This window comes from Hypomesus transpacificus, chromosome 13, assembly GCF_021917145.1.
Source record: "Hypomesus transpacificus isolate Combined female chromosome 13, fHypTra1, whole genome shotgun sequence".
In the NCBI taxonomy this organism is placed as follows: Eukaryota; Metazoa; Chordata; class Actinopteri; order Osmeriformes; family Osmeridae; genus Hypomesus; species Hypomesus transpacificus.
The window spans coordinates 6,839,743-6,857,208 of NC_061072.1; the positions used below are offsets into that span (position 1 = coordinate 6,839,743).

The window sequence follows — 17,466 nt, forward strand, 5'->3', positions numbered from 1 at the left end:
CTCAAAAGCATTTTATTATCAACTCACAGTTACGTACAAATAAAGCACCTCTCTCAAAGATTGACGGTGCTTCACATGCACCCAATCTGGAGAAAACACAACATATTACAAGAAACCTACATAATTAAAAGATTATTTGACAATATAAGAAAACAGTCTGTTCAAAACGGAAGTCAATTATCATTAGTAAGTTACAATGGATTGATTTGTGAACCAATTGATTTCACTGTGAACGCTTTCAGCAGCACAAGTGACGACCAAAAATGATGACGATATGATATTTAAATATGCATACAACGGAATGCCATCTTTGAACAATGACCTCTGAAAATGAAAAGGATCTCTTGAAACAGAGCAAGACTCCGTAAGGGCTTTATTGGTATAAAACAAGCTATTGAGATCAAACAACCTGTGGCACATTCAGACAACTCTAAAATGTATAAGAGAAATAAAATGCTACAAAAAAAAGACCACCATCTGTTATAGTACAAGATATTTACAGAAGTCATGTTGTTTTGAAATATTTAGCATATATCGTTTTTACCCTTGTAAAACCATTCCTAAGCACTCTAACTGATGCGGTGACGCTAACCTTGTCCATGCTGCCAACGGTGTAGAACGTTTATCATGGGAAAGAAACAGAGACTGATGGATATCAGAGATATGATAAGCACGTGTGTGTGTGTGTGTGAGTGTGTGTGTGTGTGTGTGTGGACGCAAGTGTGAATTCTGAGAACATATGGGGGTCTTAACATGGAATGGTGCTCTGACAAATCCTTGGAAAAGAGGTCCAAGGGATTATCATGCAGAAAGCTCCAAGCATGAAGGGAAGATATGAACCTGTACTGCATTCTGGGGATCATCAAATACATATTTTCCTTTTCCTCTTCAGTCCCGTCTGTTACCAAGATCGGAGTATCATCGTACGCACAAACCGTTCCAAAGACTTAACAAGCCCAGTCCAGTGTCCAAGTGTTCTTTACCAAGGTTGTGAACAAGCGTCGGAAGAGAATCTCTTTCAGCAAGAAAACGATAATAGACATTTCTAATAGGAAGACTAACTAAGAGAATCGAGTAGAAACAATCTGGTTTAGAGAATTAGGGGTTGTTATAGGCACGGCAACATGCGTCCATGTTTTACACGTTTCACCTCAATATAGACAGACACGAATGATGGGTATCAGTAGTATCAGAACCATTTGTCACAATAAAGCATTTTTGTTTGTTTCGTTTAAGTAGTCGTCTCACCTAGTTGAATACTGACCCACTGAATCCCATCTTCTCGCATAAACACAAATTTCCAGTGCAACTTCAGACATTGAAAAGTAAGACCCAATTCATGTGAAAATTATACATTTTGAATGACATTACTTAAATAAAGTCATTAAGTATAAGGTCAATTGTAATTGAATATGCTATCTATGGTATCAGTTTATAAGCAGGGAGGAAGACTAAACAGTGATTGAATCTGAAGCTATAACTATCCCGGTAGTAGTAGTACAACGATTTAACGATACCTCTGCTGTAGCTTGGGAGAAAAGAGGAGAGAGTACCTGTTCGAACACAACAAATAGTTGCACTGATGGTTGCGTTGCTGTGGGTCTGTTGTCATGGTCACAGACAAAAGCCGCTCTGACAGTTTGGAATGAAAATATGGAGTCTGCCCCAGCCCTCATCCCACAGTCTCGCAGAATGGACAAGAGGCTGTGTGTGTGTGTGCTACAACCACAGTCACACATATGCATCAAAGTTGTGTGTGTGTGTGTGTCACACCTGGTTCCAGAGTCCCTTTCCGAGAAAAAAACACAAAAAAACAAGAAGAAGAAGCAGGTCCTACGCCTGGAAGTCGTTCCCAAAGTGTCTTATCTGGTCCTCCGTCATGGACAGGTAGGTGGCTCTCATGCTGGGAGAGTACTGCAGGGAGACAGGACACCAGCAAGGGTACAGAATTACACACAGCATCACCTCACTGGCACCACACACAGTGTCACACCAGTCCCTAGTCTGCCAGACAGTGGGGGCTTCACACTCTGACAGGGCCACTGAGAGTGAAGGGATCTGAGAGACTGCCGCCAGTCCTCTCCTAGCGGACCACCCCGTTGGTCTCAGACACAGGTGAAGGGATAGGACACTGTCATTCTATAGCAGCTCATGGGGATGCCCGCTATAGAATCGGAGACACGGGAGGTTTATGCCATGCACACGTAGGCCTGCCACTGTCCCTCCAAACGAGTTTAGGGGGTGAAATACAGTAGGGGGGCATCGGTGTGGCGACGTCAGTACAGCCCTGCTAACACTAGGGGAGACAGACCTGGCTGGGGGAGAGACAGGAGATGAGGAGGAGAGCAGGACATGGGGGGGTTTAGCGGTTCAAAGCCATGCCAGAGGGATAGGAAAACAGTGGAACCAAATGAACGTGGAGGTCAGTAGAATGGAAATGAAGGAAATGGGGGGGGGGGGGGGGGGGGGGGGGGGGGGGGGGGGGGGGGGAGAAGAGGAGGGAGGGAGGGAAGGTGATTCGGGAGCAGACCCAGAAGAACGGAGGAGAAGGGGAGGAGGAGGAGGAGAAAACGACTTACTCTGTTTCTATATTGCTGAGAGTATACCTCCATAAGTTGATTAACGAAAAGAAGGAAGGAGGAAAATGAAAGGTACAAACAAACATTGAAACAACAAACAAACAAACAAACAAAAAATATAAAAAGAAGCTGTTAGCTGAAAAAGCAAAGAGTTGTAGAGTTGCAGTTGGGGGGAGGGGGGGAGGTTTAATGACTGATTTGTCGCTGACAACACAAATTCAAGCTGTCATTTCAAAATATATGCGAGAAAGTAAGAGATCCCAGAGAGGATGTTAAAAATATTAAAGCAAGTAAAAATGCACGACCGGTATCTTCGTCTCTTCAAAATCCATCAGGCAGTCTACGCCTGAGAGGTTAAGCTCGATGAAAGATCAACCAGTCCCAAAACACTCTGCCGTCATTCACCGATGGCGTCCCAAGGTGGAGGCACATTCAGCCTAGAAGTCACTCTTTTAAAAACACCTGTGTCATCGCCCCCCCCCCCCCCCTGCCCCGCCCCCGGGGCCTCACTCTAATATTACGGTGTAACCGTGGTGCTGTGCTCGCGCAAACTAGACCACGTCCCCAAGGTTAAAGGGTCAGACAGGCGCCGTCGTGAAGTCTGCGAGAGCTTCTCCTGTCTCAAACGGAGAGGCTGTTGAGCAGCGGCTCCGGCTGGGGTTTCAGCGGCAGCTCCAGACTGTCAGCACACAACAGCGTGTGCTAATACACAGTTTTACAATCCTGCCCTCACACTGATGCTGATTGGTCAAAGGGGGAGTTAAGGGGAGTGGGGGTGGGTGGGCATCATAAGAAGGACTTGGCCTCTGGGGCCCAACGCACCGAGGGGGGTGGAGAGCCTCGGCCGATCAGAGGAACGTTTTCGTAGCGCGGGTTCCCTCCAAAGAGCGCCGTCTGGTTCCTGAGAGACGGGAGGGGAGAGACGGAGAGAGACCAGGAGAGAGGAGTAAAGACAGAGAGAGACAGAGAGGGAGAGGGACAGAGGAAGAGAGGGAGTCAGAAAGGAAGAAGTGAGCCAGAAGACAGGGGAAAACAAACAAACAACGAAGACAGAAGCAGAGAGAAGAGGACCATCCCAGTTAACAGGAGCCACACATCCACCACCCAGACACATTCACCCTCAACCCGGGTTTCTCAATCCCACAACGATCCATCGTTCCGACCAGCCCGCATAACAGCCCACGCTCTACAACCCTCCGGGCCTTGCCGTTCACGCTCGCTGCACCCACATGTACTCGGAGACGGGGGCGTTGGACACGGCCGGGGCCTGGGCCGGAGGGTGGAGGCTGCTCTGGCTCCCCATGCTGCTGCTGTAGCTGCAGAAGCTGTGCAGGTTGGTGTGGTTGGGGTTGGGGGCCACCCTCCGGCTCTGGGGGTTGAAGGGGTCCTCCTCGTCGATGTCGTCGTAGTCTCGCTCCCTGGAACGCGGGCACACGCGGGGGGGAGATGTCAGCGGCGGGGGCGTGGGGAGGAGGGATGTTGGCGGGGAGTACGTGCGAGGGTGGGAGAGAGAGACAGAGAGAGACAGAGACAGAGAGAGAGAGGGGAGAAAATTGGAGCAGGCTTACCTGCTGGCGATCTGCCTCCATGCCCGGGGGATGGCACACAGCATGACAGAGAAGGCTACAGCTGCCAGGATGGAGAAGACGCAGAGGTACAGCAGACCCTCCACCCCATCATAACACACACCCACCAACGCATCCAGGTAGTCCTACAAATCACGCACACAGAAACATCCGCCGTCATCAACAGAAGGACCACTCTGAATGCGTCCATCCGGGTGGGAACGTCAGCTGAGCAGCGTCGACCCAGATGGGCCTGACGAGCTGGGACAGCGGGCCGTCTTCCTCTACCTTGTTGAGTCCTCTGCAGTCCAGCAGGGCGGTCAGCTGGTGCAGGCCGGTCTCGGAGGAGTTCAGCAGGTGCTGGATGCCCAGCAGGTCCCTCTGTGGAGGACGGAGCAAGCGGAGGAGATCCTCACTGATTACACGGAGGAAGGGGAGGGGGCGGGGAGGGGGAGCAGGCTCTGGAGGGGAGCGGGACTTGTCGTGGTGAAATGAGCCCGTGTGTGTGTGCGTGCGTGTTGTATTTGAGATACGACGACGTCAGACTGCTGACGCGTCCGCGGATGTTGAGGTTACGATGTTGTGCCCTTGTAAAAGGCAAACCATTCCTCGGCACCGTCTGCCTTACCGCTGGCTAGAACTGGGCACCGCGAGTGTTTGATTCTCTCGACGCGCGCCCTTTGTCCTTTCGCTCCGGGTGAACGTGTACGAGGCTCTCAGTCGTTCTGTGTGCGAGTCCCAGGTGAAGGGGGGGGGGGGGGAGACGGGGAGACGGGGAGGGGCTCACCTCTGCGGTGGGGAAGAGAGGGACCGCGAACTGCAGCAGGCCCTGGATCTGGATCTGCATGGTGGTCAGCGACCTCTGGAAGACGGTCAGGGACTGTGGAAACACACAGCGTCAGCACTGCTGCCGTCAAGCGTACGACACGAGGTGTGCTCTCGATCCGTTAACGGGCCTTGTCGGTGTGTTCCTTCACCAGCAGGGGGCGAACCGTCCCTGTATTTACTGGGCACAGTACCACAGAAGGGAGCCGTGTGGTTCCAGGCTGGAAAATCTATTGTTTTTCGTCATGAATATGCTAATTGCTGTCCCATTCTGCTTTATCTGTGGATTTTCTCAAATGGAAATGAGAGTCGACCCCGAATCTCATCAACCGTGAGAATCGGACGACGGGGCAGTCAGCAGAGCTGGCTTTGTAATTGGAGCAGGACACAGGCAATTACCTCAGACTAGCTGATGTAATCACTGTCCTTTGATCAAAACGCTTCTCTTCCTTCTTTCTAAACGTTTGTCTGAGGCGCAGCGCGACCGAAGCGAACGACTCGCTGAGGAGTCGCCTTTTTTTTTCCTTCCTCGTCCTGCGTGCGTGTGTTCAGCCCCCGAGACCATGAGGACGGGGGAGGGGGAGGGAGAGGGGACGGGGGGAGGGGGGGGGAGAACAAAAGGACGAGGTGCAGACCGAGGAGAGCTTTGGGAGTAGGGGGGAGGGGGCTGGGAAAGGTGGTGGGAGGCCTGGGTGCGTGTCTGGTCTGCTGAGGTCATCTGCAGGCGCGCTCGCGTTGCCAGTGTGGCCAGGTCCGCCAGCTCGGCCTCTCGCCGCGGCGCTCTGTACTGATTCTCGGAGGCCACGTCTACAAGTGGCGACTCGGAGTGAAGAGCGCTTCGCAGGGCCGCCCCTCGGAAGGACGGGGGCCCTCGTCGGTATCGTGACCTGACCTAATAAAGAAAGCCCTGGTGCTTCTGGGAAGGAATAACCTCGCTGGAGTGCCCTGGAGAGACACTTGGAGAAAAGAGAGAGAGAGAGCCCAGAGACGAGAGAGGGAAAGAGAACGAAACTGAGAAAGAGAGAGGGAGATAGGGAGTGAGAGAAGAGAGAGAGAGAGCCCAGAGACAAGATAGGGAAAGAGAAAGAAACAGAGAAAGAGAGAAAGAAAGAGGGAGGGAGAGAAGAGAGAGCCCAGAGACACGAGAGGGAAAGAGAACGAAACAGAGAAAGAGAGAGGGAGATAGGGAGTGAGAGAAGAGAGAGAGAGAGCCCAGAGACAAGATAGGGAAAGAGAAAGAAACAGAGAAAGAGAGAAAGAAAGAGGGAGGGAGAGAAGAGAGAGCCCAGAGACACGAGAGGGAAAGAGAACGAAACAGAGAAAGAGAGAGGGAGAGAGGGAGGGAAGAGAGAGAAAGCCCAGAGACAAGAGAGGGAAAGAGAACGAAACAGAGGTAGAGAGAAGGAAAGAGGGAGGGAGAGAAAGACACAGAGGGCAAGAAAGAGCGAGAGAGCGCAAGAGAGGAGGGAGGGTGAAAGAGAGCAAAAGATCGAGAGCAGGGAGACAGACGGGGGTCGAAGAGAGCAGACGGGTCAGACGCGGCTCGTCCGTGCCGCGGGGCTGTGAGCGGGAGTCGTGTGGAGCGTACCTGCTGGAAGGGGTTGGGCAGAGTCTGGCTGCAGTACAGGTAGTAGTGAACAATATCTGCAGAGAGACGGGAGAAGAGACAACGCCATATCAGAAGGGGGTCAGGGCTCGATGACTCTGTGATAACTTGTCTCATTCAACAACATGATTGGAGGAAGTTACCAGGGCCGATGAGGCCCCTGGTCTGGTTCATGAGGTATTTGTCTGGGGCCACGCAGAAGTCGCTGGTACCCTGAACCAAAAGCAGAGGAGGAAGGAGTTTAGTCGAAGAACACGCACAGACAATGCAACATCTTCAAAGACTGGCAAATGTTTTCCGATGAGTAGATGTGACAGTACTACCAACAGAGAGCTTTGGCTGCCTCTCCTAATATTCGGTGAATGCCTGATGTCTCTGGGGCCCAGTAGAATATGCACATGGGCCCCAGGGGCCTCTAGGGGGCCCGGTTAATGAGAGGATGAAACACTGTCTGCTCTCCCAAAGCTCGGTGTTTGGGAATACATCGATGGATCTGCCTAACCATGTGTGTGTATTTATGTGTGTGTGTATACGCATCTTTGCATATTGCTCTGTCTGTCATTTTTTCCCCGTGCAGGAATTGAGTATGCGTTCATGTATTATGTAGGAAGCCAACAGGATGCAGACTTCTTCTTCTTCTCCTCAGGTGGCTGCAGGAAGAGGAGGAGCACAGCAGCCTCGCTACCACCGCCCTGCTGGTCTACCGGGGCCACGCAGGCCTGACCTAGCTGCCGGATACTGTTACATTCTAATGAGATCAACCCCCATCCCCTCCCTGTAGGAGCTGGAATACCTCACGCAATCTCAGGGCAACGTGCGGAGGAGAGAGAGAGAGCAGAGAGAGAGTAGACAGAGAGCAAGAGAGATAGAGAGAGAGCAGCGAGAGAGTAGAGAGAGACAGCAGAGAGAGAGTAGAGAGAGAGAGCAAGAGAGATAGAGAAAGAGCAGAGAGAGACAGAGATAGAGAGAGAGCAGAGAGAGAGTAGAGAGAGAGCAAGAGAGAGAGAGAGCGAGAGAGGGTTGAAAGAATGATGAACGGCCCCACCAGTTATTTATAGTGGCTGTATGTCGCACATGCACCCACACACACACAGTAAACTCACAGTGTTGACACTATCAACCAGTGTACTGCACCATACATAATTGGTTTTGTGGACAGCTGTTCTATGTGCATGTATTTGCAATTATGTGTCCTTTTGAAGTGGGGAATGCGATTGGTTCCGGGAGGAGAGTTAAGGACCAGCCAATAACAGTCAGTATACTACTCTGGAAGCTCGTCACCAACCCCGAGACGCTAATTGCACGATGATGGTGTGAGGGCGGAAGCCTAGACCACAACAGCACCTCTGTAACTCCCCCCCCCCCCCCCCCCCCACCAAACACCAGTTACCTCAGTCGACCTCAAAACCCTCAAGCTCCAGGTCGTAAACACAGCCACGTTTAAGACGCGGGCTTTAAATACAGCCTTGCAATGCAGACGTGCAATTTCAAAAGTAAAAAAAACGAAACACTTTCAACCCGAAGACGGTGTTGACATTGACTTTCCACATGACATCCTGTCGTCTTAGCAGGGCAATCTGCCCCTGGCTGCTATCATATGCTATCTATGGGCCCAGTCCACAGCCTCAGGTATGGAGGGGGAAAAAAATGATATATATAGAGAGAGAGAAGAAGAGAGAAATAGAACATAGGAGCCTTAGGCGGATATGTGACTCACACACCACCAGTGTCTATCTATTCTAAATCCCCCCCCAACACACACACACTGAGTAGTCAAAGACCGGTGGGTTGATCTGCTCCGGGGCTAAAGAAATGGCGCCGAATACAGAGCGTTAATCTCAGTTTCGACGCCAGCGGACGCGAGGAACCGAACAACGACCTACGATCAGCGCCGTCTCCGTCGGAGGACCACGGGGGGGGGGTCGCCTCACGGCGTGACGAACGCCGTCGCGGCCAGACGTCGCCTCGAGGAAAAACCCACCGTTAAACCGCATCGGCCCGTATGTTTGGGTTCCCCTGGTCTGAGGTGTTCCGCGGTGTGTTCTGGACCAGAACACGCCCGAAGCGGTGATGAACCTGGCTGTGGAAGGAGAGGCCTAGGCTGCGATCTCTTGACAGGAACCTTCCTGCACGTTCCAAACTGCCGGAAGGTTTTTGTGGGTTGTGTTTTGCGAGTCTGCAAATGACGGGGGTGTGATCAAAGCCTCGCACGATAGGGGGAAGACAGCAGCCCCCGTGTCCTGGGGGGGACGGGGGGGACGGGGGGCTGGCGGGAGGACGGAGGAACCAAAATCCTTTTGATTTCATGCCTCCGCCAGCTCAGGTGCCAGGTGCAAGGTGCTCTTCTCCTCTCTCCGTCACCTTCTGCTCCACTTAGCAGTCGATCCCTCTCCGGCTGTTTCGGAGCTGAGGAAGCAGTCCTTCACCGAGCTGTGAGATGGTTGCCGTTTGACCTCGCGCTTCAGCAGAAGGCCTGGGCTCTTCTTGTTTTGTGTTGTGTTTACGTACCCGGGGGACTTCCGTGGAAAAGAGCTTTTAGGAGAGATTGCTCTCACGATAAAACCACTCCCTCACGTCCGTTTTTTGCTTGCTCAGTGTGTGCACCCAAACTATGTTAACCCCCCCATCTCTCTCTCTATCTCATAAAAAAAAATTTTTTTTCCTCTCTCCCATCCGTTCGCATTAACACTGTAACCCAACCCCGCATCACCACACTGGGGTCGTGATCACGCTAGATGTGAACCCTGAGGGTCACGGTTGTGTTGGAACTCACCACAGCGCTGGCCAGGTCCGCTCCCAAAGACGCCCAGCTGAGGACCAGTGTCAGCACCCCAAACACCATCATCCTGAGGGACACACACACACACAATGTTCACACACACACACACACACACCAGAAACCAATGCAGTCAGCACATTGCATTATCATCAAGCTACAGGCAGAGCACTGGCTGTAATAACACCATCAATCTAACAGTCATAAGTTAGACATTGACAAACACAAACTTTCAATTTCGGAGCTGTGCTGTCTAGGTGGTACATAAATACCAGCACAGGGTCTAGTGTTCATACCAGGATATCACAGGGTATAGTGTTAATACCAGGATATCACAGGGTCTAGTGTTAATACCAGGATATCACAGGGTATAGTGTTAATATGAGGATATCATAGGGTCTAGTGTTAATACCAGGATATCACAGGGTATAGTGTTAATACCAGGATATCACAGGGTATAGTGTTAATACCAGGATATCACAGGGTCTAGTGTTATTACCAGGCTATCACAGGGTATAGTGTTAATACCAGGATATCATAGGGTCTAGTGTTAATACCAGGATATCACAGGGTCTAGTGTTAATACCAGGATTTCACAGGGTATAGTGTTAATACCAGGATATCATAGGGTCTAGTGTTAATACCAGGATATCACAGGGTATAGTGTTAATACCAGGATATCACAGGGTATAGTGTTAATACCAGGATATCACAGGGTCTAGTGTTAATACCAGGATATCACAGGGTATAGTGTTAATACCAGGATATCACAGGGTCTAGTGTTAATACCAGGATATCACAGGGTCTAGTGTTAATACCAGGATATCATAGGGTCTACTGTTAATACCAGGATATCACAGGGTATGGTGTTAATACCAGGATATCATAGGGTCTAGTGTTAATACCAGGATATCACAGGGTATAGTGTTAATACCAGGATTTCACAGGGTCTAGTGTTAATACCAGGATATCATAGGGTCTTGTGTTAATACCGGGATATCACAGGGTCTAGTGTTAATACCGGGACATCACAGGGTCTAATGTTTATACCAGGACATCACAGGGTCTAGTGTTAATACCAGGATATCATAGGGTCTTGTGTTAATACCAGGATATCACAGGGTCTAGTGTTAATACCGGGACATCACAGGGTCTAATGTTTATACCAGGACATCACAGGGTCTAGTGTTAATACCAGGATATTATAGAACCAACAACCCAACCACAGGTCATAGGTCACGTTTCTTTTGTTCCCAATTCCTTACGGGGTTGGGTGGGGGGCGCGCAGCAGGGCAGACTGAGCACGCTCGGTAGCGGGCCGTGTCTGAACATAAATACAGATGTCATCATCATCATCATCCCGCTCCTGTCATCCATTCAAGGGCTAAGAGGCTGTTAGCTGCATGATGTGCACGCTCTCATGCACCTGGGGCTCTACTCCTCCTCTCCGCCCACCAAAAAGCCATCAGGGAATGAGATCCAGGATGTGATAACAAGCATGCGTGTGTGTGTGTGCGCGTGTGTGTGCATCCAAGGCCCATGCGAACAAAGGGATCAATGATGCATACCAAGCAACCAACATTTACCCGGTCATAGATCCCCTTCAGATTGAAGATCAACACAAATCCCTTGTCGAGCAAATGACCGCGTGCCCTTCCATTTAACCAGGCTAAGCTCACGTTCGGTCTCACCGTGTAGAAACAGAGGTTTGGAACAGCAGTCTGTCTCCTGGTTTGGGGCTGCTGCTGCCCCCCCTCCTCCCCAGCAGCTATCAAGCTGGCTGCCTCACTAATTCACAACAGGCTGACAAGATAATGAGCTCCTGTTCCCATCACTGTACGTCTCTCTCTCCCTCTCCCTCTCCCTCTCCCTCTCCCTCTCCCTCTCCCTCTCCCTCTCCCTCTCCCTCTCCTCTCCCTCTCCCCCCCTCCCTCCGTCCCTCTCCCTCTCCCACTGTACATCCCCTATCCGTTTCCCTCTCTCGCTCTCTCTCACTCACCCACCCAATATCTGTCTCTTTGGTTCGCTCCCTCTCTTCCCTCCCCCTTCCGTCTCCCCCTCGCCCCGTACATCCCTCGAACTGTCTCCCTCCATCTCTCTGTGCCTCTTTTGTCTCTCTCGTCAAGACGGACGGTGAGCACCGGCTGAATAATGGCCTTCCAGTCAGGGGTGGGGGGAGACAGAGAGGAGAGTGTCACCAGTATGATTAGCAGAACAGAGTGCCTCAGATGCCGCTCTGCAGTATGACTCACCCGACAACGACTGTACTTTCTGTTAAAGAGTTAAGTTAGAAGTTTCTATCTGGGGCGCCCATGTCTGGCTGTCTGGCTACGTGTGTGTGTGAGACAGAGTGTTTTTGTGTTTAACTGCGTGCGTCCGTGGTAAACGTTAACGCGTATGCCTACATGTGCGGTATGCTTTCGTAAATGTTTGCTTGCGTTGGTTGGTTTGTTTGCGCGTGCGTGCGTCCGTCTGCCTGTGCGGTGCGTGTCTGTGTGGATGTGCAGGGGGGGGGGGGGTATGGAAGACTAAGTGGGCCGCCCCGCCTGGCTCTGAGTGGCGCTGGCTGGGTCACGATGGGCTCCGTTGGCCCGTGGTGGTCTGGGTCTGAGTGGCTGCCGCTGGGCTGCGCAGTGGGCAGCCGTAACGCCCAAGTGGCCCCGCTCATCGACACGCGCAGCCAGGTCATGGAAGTGGAAAGCGAGCCAGCGATGCTTGTTGTTCCCAGGCAGCGGTCAGGCCTGTTTGGGACACGAGGGAACGCGACGCCCCGCACACAGGCACACATGGTCGGGGATGGAGAGCCACCCACACGCTAACCCAACAAACCCTCGACCTCGAGGCGGGCGTCCCACATCTGGGACTGTTCAGACCACCCTCTGTAACCCCTCGGAGAGAGGAAGGACCTAGAGGGGCCTTGTGCTTCAGTGGAGCTATGCCACCATCTGTCTACTGAGCACACTCACGCACACACACACAAACACACACACACAACTAGGAGGTCCTCACAACTCAAGACATGACTGTTAATACTCAAACCGTTACCGATACCAAATGTGGAAACGTCCTCTGTGAAAGCTGAGTGAAGAGTGTGTGTGTGTGGTGTGTGCAAGCGTGTGTGGGTGTGTGTGCTGCTTGGCTGTAAGGGGCCCTCGGTGACTGATGTAGAGAGACGGCGCAGGGCTCGGCTGGGTGAACACAGCCCCCGGGTGGATAACGTGCACCGGGGGGAACCTCCAGCCTGGCAGGGGGGGCGCCAGGCGGAACCTTCCAGAGAACCCTGGAGGGGGAGAGCACAGGAAGCTGAGCCGGAAGGCACGTGGGCATGTGGGCGTGTAGGAGGGAGTGACTGAGTTTGTGTGCGAGAGACGAGCAGTATGTGTGTGTGTGTGTTAAAGAAAAGGCAGTGTGTCTATTTCGGATGGTAGCACAACCCTTCCATGGAAGCTTGGTCCGTTTCCTTCACCGAACCCCTTCACAAGAACACAACAATGGAGGAACCTGAATAATTGAAGCGGTTCCACGCTGGGAAGGCGTGAACACGCTGAGGTGGAAGGTGGCGGAACCCATGTACCTTACACGAGCAGCCAGGACGAGGACGAGTCACGAGTCGCTCAGAGAGATGTCGATCAGACAGGTGTTAATCCCCAACGATGGCACTGCTCCAGATCCCGCTAGTCCACGGTGTGACATAGACGAGGTAGCAACAATCCTGGTTAATCCCATCAAATGGCGCTGCCATTCAACCGGCCGCGACCCTACCAACCTGGGACGACATCTCTCGATGTCTTTGGCGCTGTGCTCGTCCATCGAGTCATGCGACGGAGCCACAACCCCGGACCACGCTAGACAACCTTTGCCTCCTTGAATTCCCCCTGGAGCAGGTCAAATCTGCCACCACCCACCAGACCCATGTCCTCCTGTTATCGAGAGCAGAACGTGTGCCGCTTTCCCCGCTCTCAACCCTTCGACGTCAACCGGAGGGCTGTCGTACGAGGGGAAACGCAAGGACAAATAAAGAAGGAAAGCTGGAGTTTGATTTACAGTCAGGCAGTGAGCCAGTCGGTGTTTTGATGGCTGAAGTCGAAAGTAAATAAATAAAGGCAGACTCTTGTTCTTTGTCTGTTCTTTGTTTGATGGAAAGTTACCGCTTGGCATTCTGTATACCGTTGGCTCACTGCAGTGGAGCGAGTCGCTCTTCCAACCCCGGTCACGCAAACAGCTGGAGCATCATCCAGGGAAGGATGTAGCAGGACTGGGATGAGGGTGAGACAGGGAGGGATGGAGCAGGACTGGGATGAGGGTGAGACAGGGAGGGATGGAGCAGGACTGGGATGAGGGTGAGACAGGGAGGGATGGAGCAGGACTGGGATGAGGGTGAGACAGGGAGGGATGGAGCAGGACTGGGATGAGGGTGAGACAGGGAGGGATGGAGCAGGACTGGGATGAGGGTGAGACAGGCAGGGACTAAAAGGACGGGAAGGGGGAGGGGTCACTCCGGGAGGCTTGTACTTACGTGGTGAGGAGCCATCGAGACTGCTTGGCCAGCCCCAGGCAGGCTGCCAGACAGATGACCAGGTCCAGGATGAGCAGCAGCAGGTAGGTGAGCCACCTGCAGGACGGAGGGAGAAGGACAAGCGTTCACGCGCGGCCGTGTCCACCTCCGCGAGCGGGAGTCTCGTATCAAGGAAACGGCCCCATTCCCCCCATCCAACCCCTCAAGTGCGACACGCACTGCAGGATGGGACAGTGCAGAATGTGCGGAGGCTGTTTCGGACTATTTCTAGGAGTTGTCAACTCGTGTCAGCTGACGTCGTCCCACTGTGGGTGGGCGCCCGTCTGCGAGTGTGTGCACGTGTGTGTGTGTGTTGGTGTCCCACGCACACCTCTGTAGCCATCTGCTCACCTTAAGGTGGTCAGTCTGTGGCCCAGGACAGAGCCATGCTAAGAGCCGTAGTCCAGACTGTTAATAATGAATGAGGCTAAATCCATATGGTTGAATATTTCATGCTCTGAGAGAGAGACTGTTATTCCCCCCCCCTTCGCATCACAGGGTAGAGTCGTGCAGTACCACAGTGGTATGGAGGGGGAGGGGGGGGGGGCAAGACAGCCCTGTTGATGGGATTCCTCTACGGGGCAAATTAGAGTGCAACGAAACCTCATCTGAGGGACTAGTGGGTTTGGGGGTGGATGTGGTGGTGGGGGGGTGGGGGGGATTAGAGCTATGGCATCTCTCCGAACCCTGCCTCCATGTGCTGAGTACTCCTTTGCACACAAACACACACACACACCCCCCCCCTCTCTTCCAGAGGTTTGAGGGGTGTGAGCGAGGAGAATGACTGCATTCTCGACCGAGGCTCCATGTCAATTCAGAGGTGCCCGTTCACTGGCTGTGGAGCCACCAGGAGCACTGAGTCATGGCAGGCGCAGCCCGCAGAATCCCATTTCAGCTCCGAATCGTCCGCGCCACCGATACCAAAATCTCCCCCCCGGTCATTATCTCAAAGCTAACAGCGGGGGGAACAGGCTTCTCTGTGCTTGTCCTAAACCCAGAGCTTTGGAACTCTTGACGGGGGGAGAGGGGGCATACAGGGGAGGGGATTTGAACCCATGACATCTCGTTCTGCGGTCGCAGGTTCTACCGCGGACCTGTAGTACTCGACCAGGGAGGTCTGGCTGGCGAGGGAGGCCAGGTCCACCTTGGCCTGCTCCAAGTCTGGCAGGCCCAGCAGCTGCTTGATGACGTTGTCGGCCATCTGCTGCATGAAGCGCAGGGTCTGGACGTAGTCGCCGCGCGTGGCGAAGATCTCGTCCAGCCGGGCCAGGTGCTGCTGCAGGCCGCTCTGCATGCCGCCCATGGTGCCTGTCACCTGCGCACACACACACACACACACACATACACGCATGCAGGCGCACACACGCAGAGACAGACACACAGAGAGACTTCAGGGAGGTTTGTAAAACATTCCTGATATGGAAATAGTTGCGCGCGTGTCGGCCTGTTTCTGCCGCATAAACAAACACAAACACAAAGAGCTTCATGGGAAATCCTCAAAAGCACATGCGGGCCGTAAACCAACGCTCCCGCTCACACATTGTTCCGTGACACACACCAGCTTAGGTCAATAAAAGAGAAATGCCAAAGTCCGACCAAACAGCAGCAAAGGAGGGTACAGCAGTCTAAGGCAGCTACCTTAGCGTAACGACAAACAGGGTAGCTTCCGGGGAAAGGCTGCTGACAAGAGAAATGGTCTTTCGAGACGGCACATCCTGCCATTTGATCATTAAAAAGGGTATTAAATGCTTCTATTCAGCCCTGGGTACTTGGCATTCACAGAGGAGAGCAGTCATGTTGTTTCCCTGCGTTTGTAGGATAGAGGCCAGCCTGATGATGGCCGGGTGGAATGAGCTAGCTTGGTATTCGCTGTAGACTCCTGACTAGACTGCCCGTGGCAGAACTGAACACAGAGAGAGGAGGAGGGACCATGGGACAAGTGGGATGGAAAGGAAGGGAGAGAGAGATGAGGACAGAGAGAGAGAGGGAGGGAAACAGAGACGGCAGGGGTAGCGTGAGAGAGGACGAAAAGAAAGGAGAACAGGCCTGGAGGCAGAGAGAGAGGGAAAGATAGAGAGGGAGAGAGAGAGAGAGAGAGAGAGAGAGAGAGAGAGAGAGAGAGAGAGAGAGAGAGAGAGATTTTGTCAAGTGAACAAAGCCAGTTTGAGGGTTAGATGAGGACGGCAAGGTGACAAAAGCTTTTTACAGAAAAGATGGTTGGATAGGACGTTCTAAACTAGACTGATAGCAACATTACCACAAGGGGCCACAAAGAGAAAAAAAGAGAGAGAGCGAGAAAGAGAGAGCGAGAGAGAGAGACAAAAAGAGTATACATGTGTGCGCAATGACTGAAAGTAAGAGAGTGAGTGTAAGTGAGTGAGAGAGCGAGCGAGCGAGAGAGAGAAGCGATGAATCCAGTCGAGTCCCGTGCCTGTGGTGTTGGTGTGCTATCTGATCCAGTCAGTCATTTCATGGGGCTTTATATCAATCCGCTCCCGTGGGGAGATGAGAGCTCCTTTGCCAGCTTAGCTGGGGAATCTCGTCTGGATCTGCCCACTGGATCTGACACTGGATCCGGTTGTCAGGTCACTTTATTTCCAACCTCCTTCCGTCACTCTGAAGACCCAATCTTGACAATGAAGACCCAATCTGGTTGTTTACCCGTTTCGCACATCAGACAACACTGGTTGTTGCTAGGAGGAAATCGGATTCTTACACAGGCAATGCAACCTGGGGACTTTTGTTTTGGCGGGGGGGGGGGAGAGGGTATATTTACAAGGGCTCTCTCTCAGGGCTTAAGGGACAGCGACAGGAATAAGCGAGGAGATGACAGATGCTAAGCCTGGCCGCTTGGTAGAGCCTGTGTGTTTTTCATCTGAGAGACGCGAGATGGATTGTGTCTGTTCTGGAGGGAAGGGTGGTGGTGGGGGGGTGCTTCTTCAATTAAAATGGAATGTCTGAACTCAGCCGTGAAATGGAACAAGGTGTGCAAGTGCTGTTGACACCCTCATGCCCAAAGATAGATCCCTTCTCCCCTCATTAAATAGAGGCAGTAAAAAAATAAATAAGTACAAAATTAATAAATAAAAACTCCACCGTTGATTTTGAGGACCGTTTTGAGATTCCAAAAATAGCTTTTGCCCCAGGGGAAGGGTTGAGAGGTTATGGGTTTGGATAAAGAGAGAGACATTAAAGTGACTTTCAAATCTGCCTTTTGGAAAAATTGGTGATTGTCGTGCGAAGCACAAATGTGGCAAACAGAATGAGAAAGGGAGACCAATCACCAGAGCGGCGGACTGAGGGCAGGGGTGAAGACACGTGAGCAGAATCCTCAGGGGTCAGATGGCTGAGCGGTTAGGGAGTAGGGCTATTAATCAGAAGGTTGTTGGTTCGATTCCCGGCCGTGCCAAATGACGTTGTGTCCTTGGGCAAGGCACTTCACCCTACTTGCCTCGAGGAGAATGTCCCTGTACTTACTGTAAGTCGCTCTGGATAAGAGCATCTGCTAAATGACTAAATGTAAATGTAAATCCTAGGCTGACCTCAGCGTGCTTTTCGCT

At 52.3% G+C, this 17,466-nt stretch overlaps 1 protein-coding gene across 2 annotated transcripts in view; it reads right to left on the reverse strand.

Moving 5' to 3' along the window:
- Positions 1-9: 9 nt before the first annotated feature.
- Positions 10-17,466, reverse strand: part of ttyh2 (tweety family member 2) — a 37,295-nt gene continuing 19,838 nt past the window's right edge. The window contains exons 4-14 of one of the 2 annotated variants that reach the window (XM_047032355.1): positions 15,001-15,221; positions 13,868-13,963; positions 9,349-9,421; positions 6,719-6,788; positions 6,558-6,613; positions 4,932-5,024; positions 4,433-4,525; positions 4,148-4,290; positions 3,809-3,997; positions 3,402-3,480; positions 13-1,914 (exon numbers count right to left, since the gene is read on the reverse strand). In XM_047032355.1, coding sequence (XP_046888311.1) covers positions 1,834-1,914; positions 3,402-3,480; positions 3,809-3,997; positions 4,148-4,290; positions 4,433-4,525; positions 4,932-5,024; positions 6,558-6,613; positions 6,719-6,788; positions 9,349-9,421; positions 13,868-13,963; positions 15,001-15,221 — 1,194 coding nt within the window. In that variant the 3' untranslated portion in view covers positions 13-1,833. Of the gene's footprint in view, positions 1,915-3,401; positions 3,481-3,808; positions 3,998-4,147; positions 4,291-4,432; positions 4,526-4,931; positions 5,025-6,557; positions 6,614-6,718; positions 6,789-9,348; positions 9,422-13,867; positions 13,964-15,000; positions 15,222-17,466 lie in introns of both variants that reach the window. The other variant, XM_047032356.1, reaches the window with a different exon arrangement.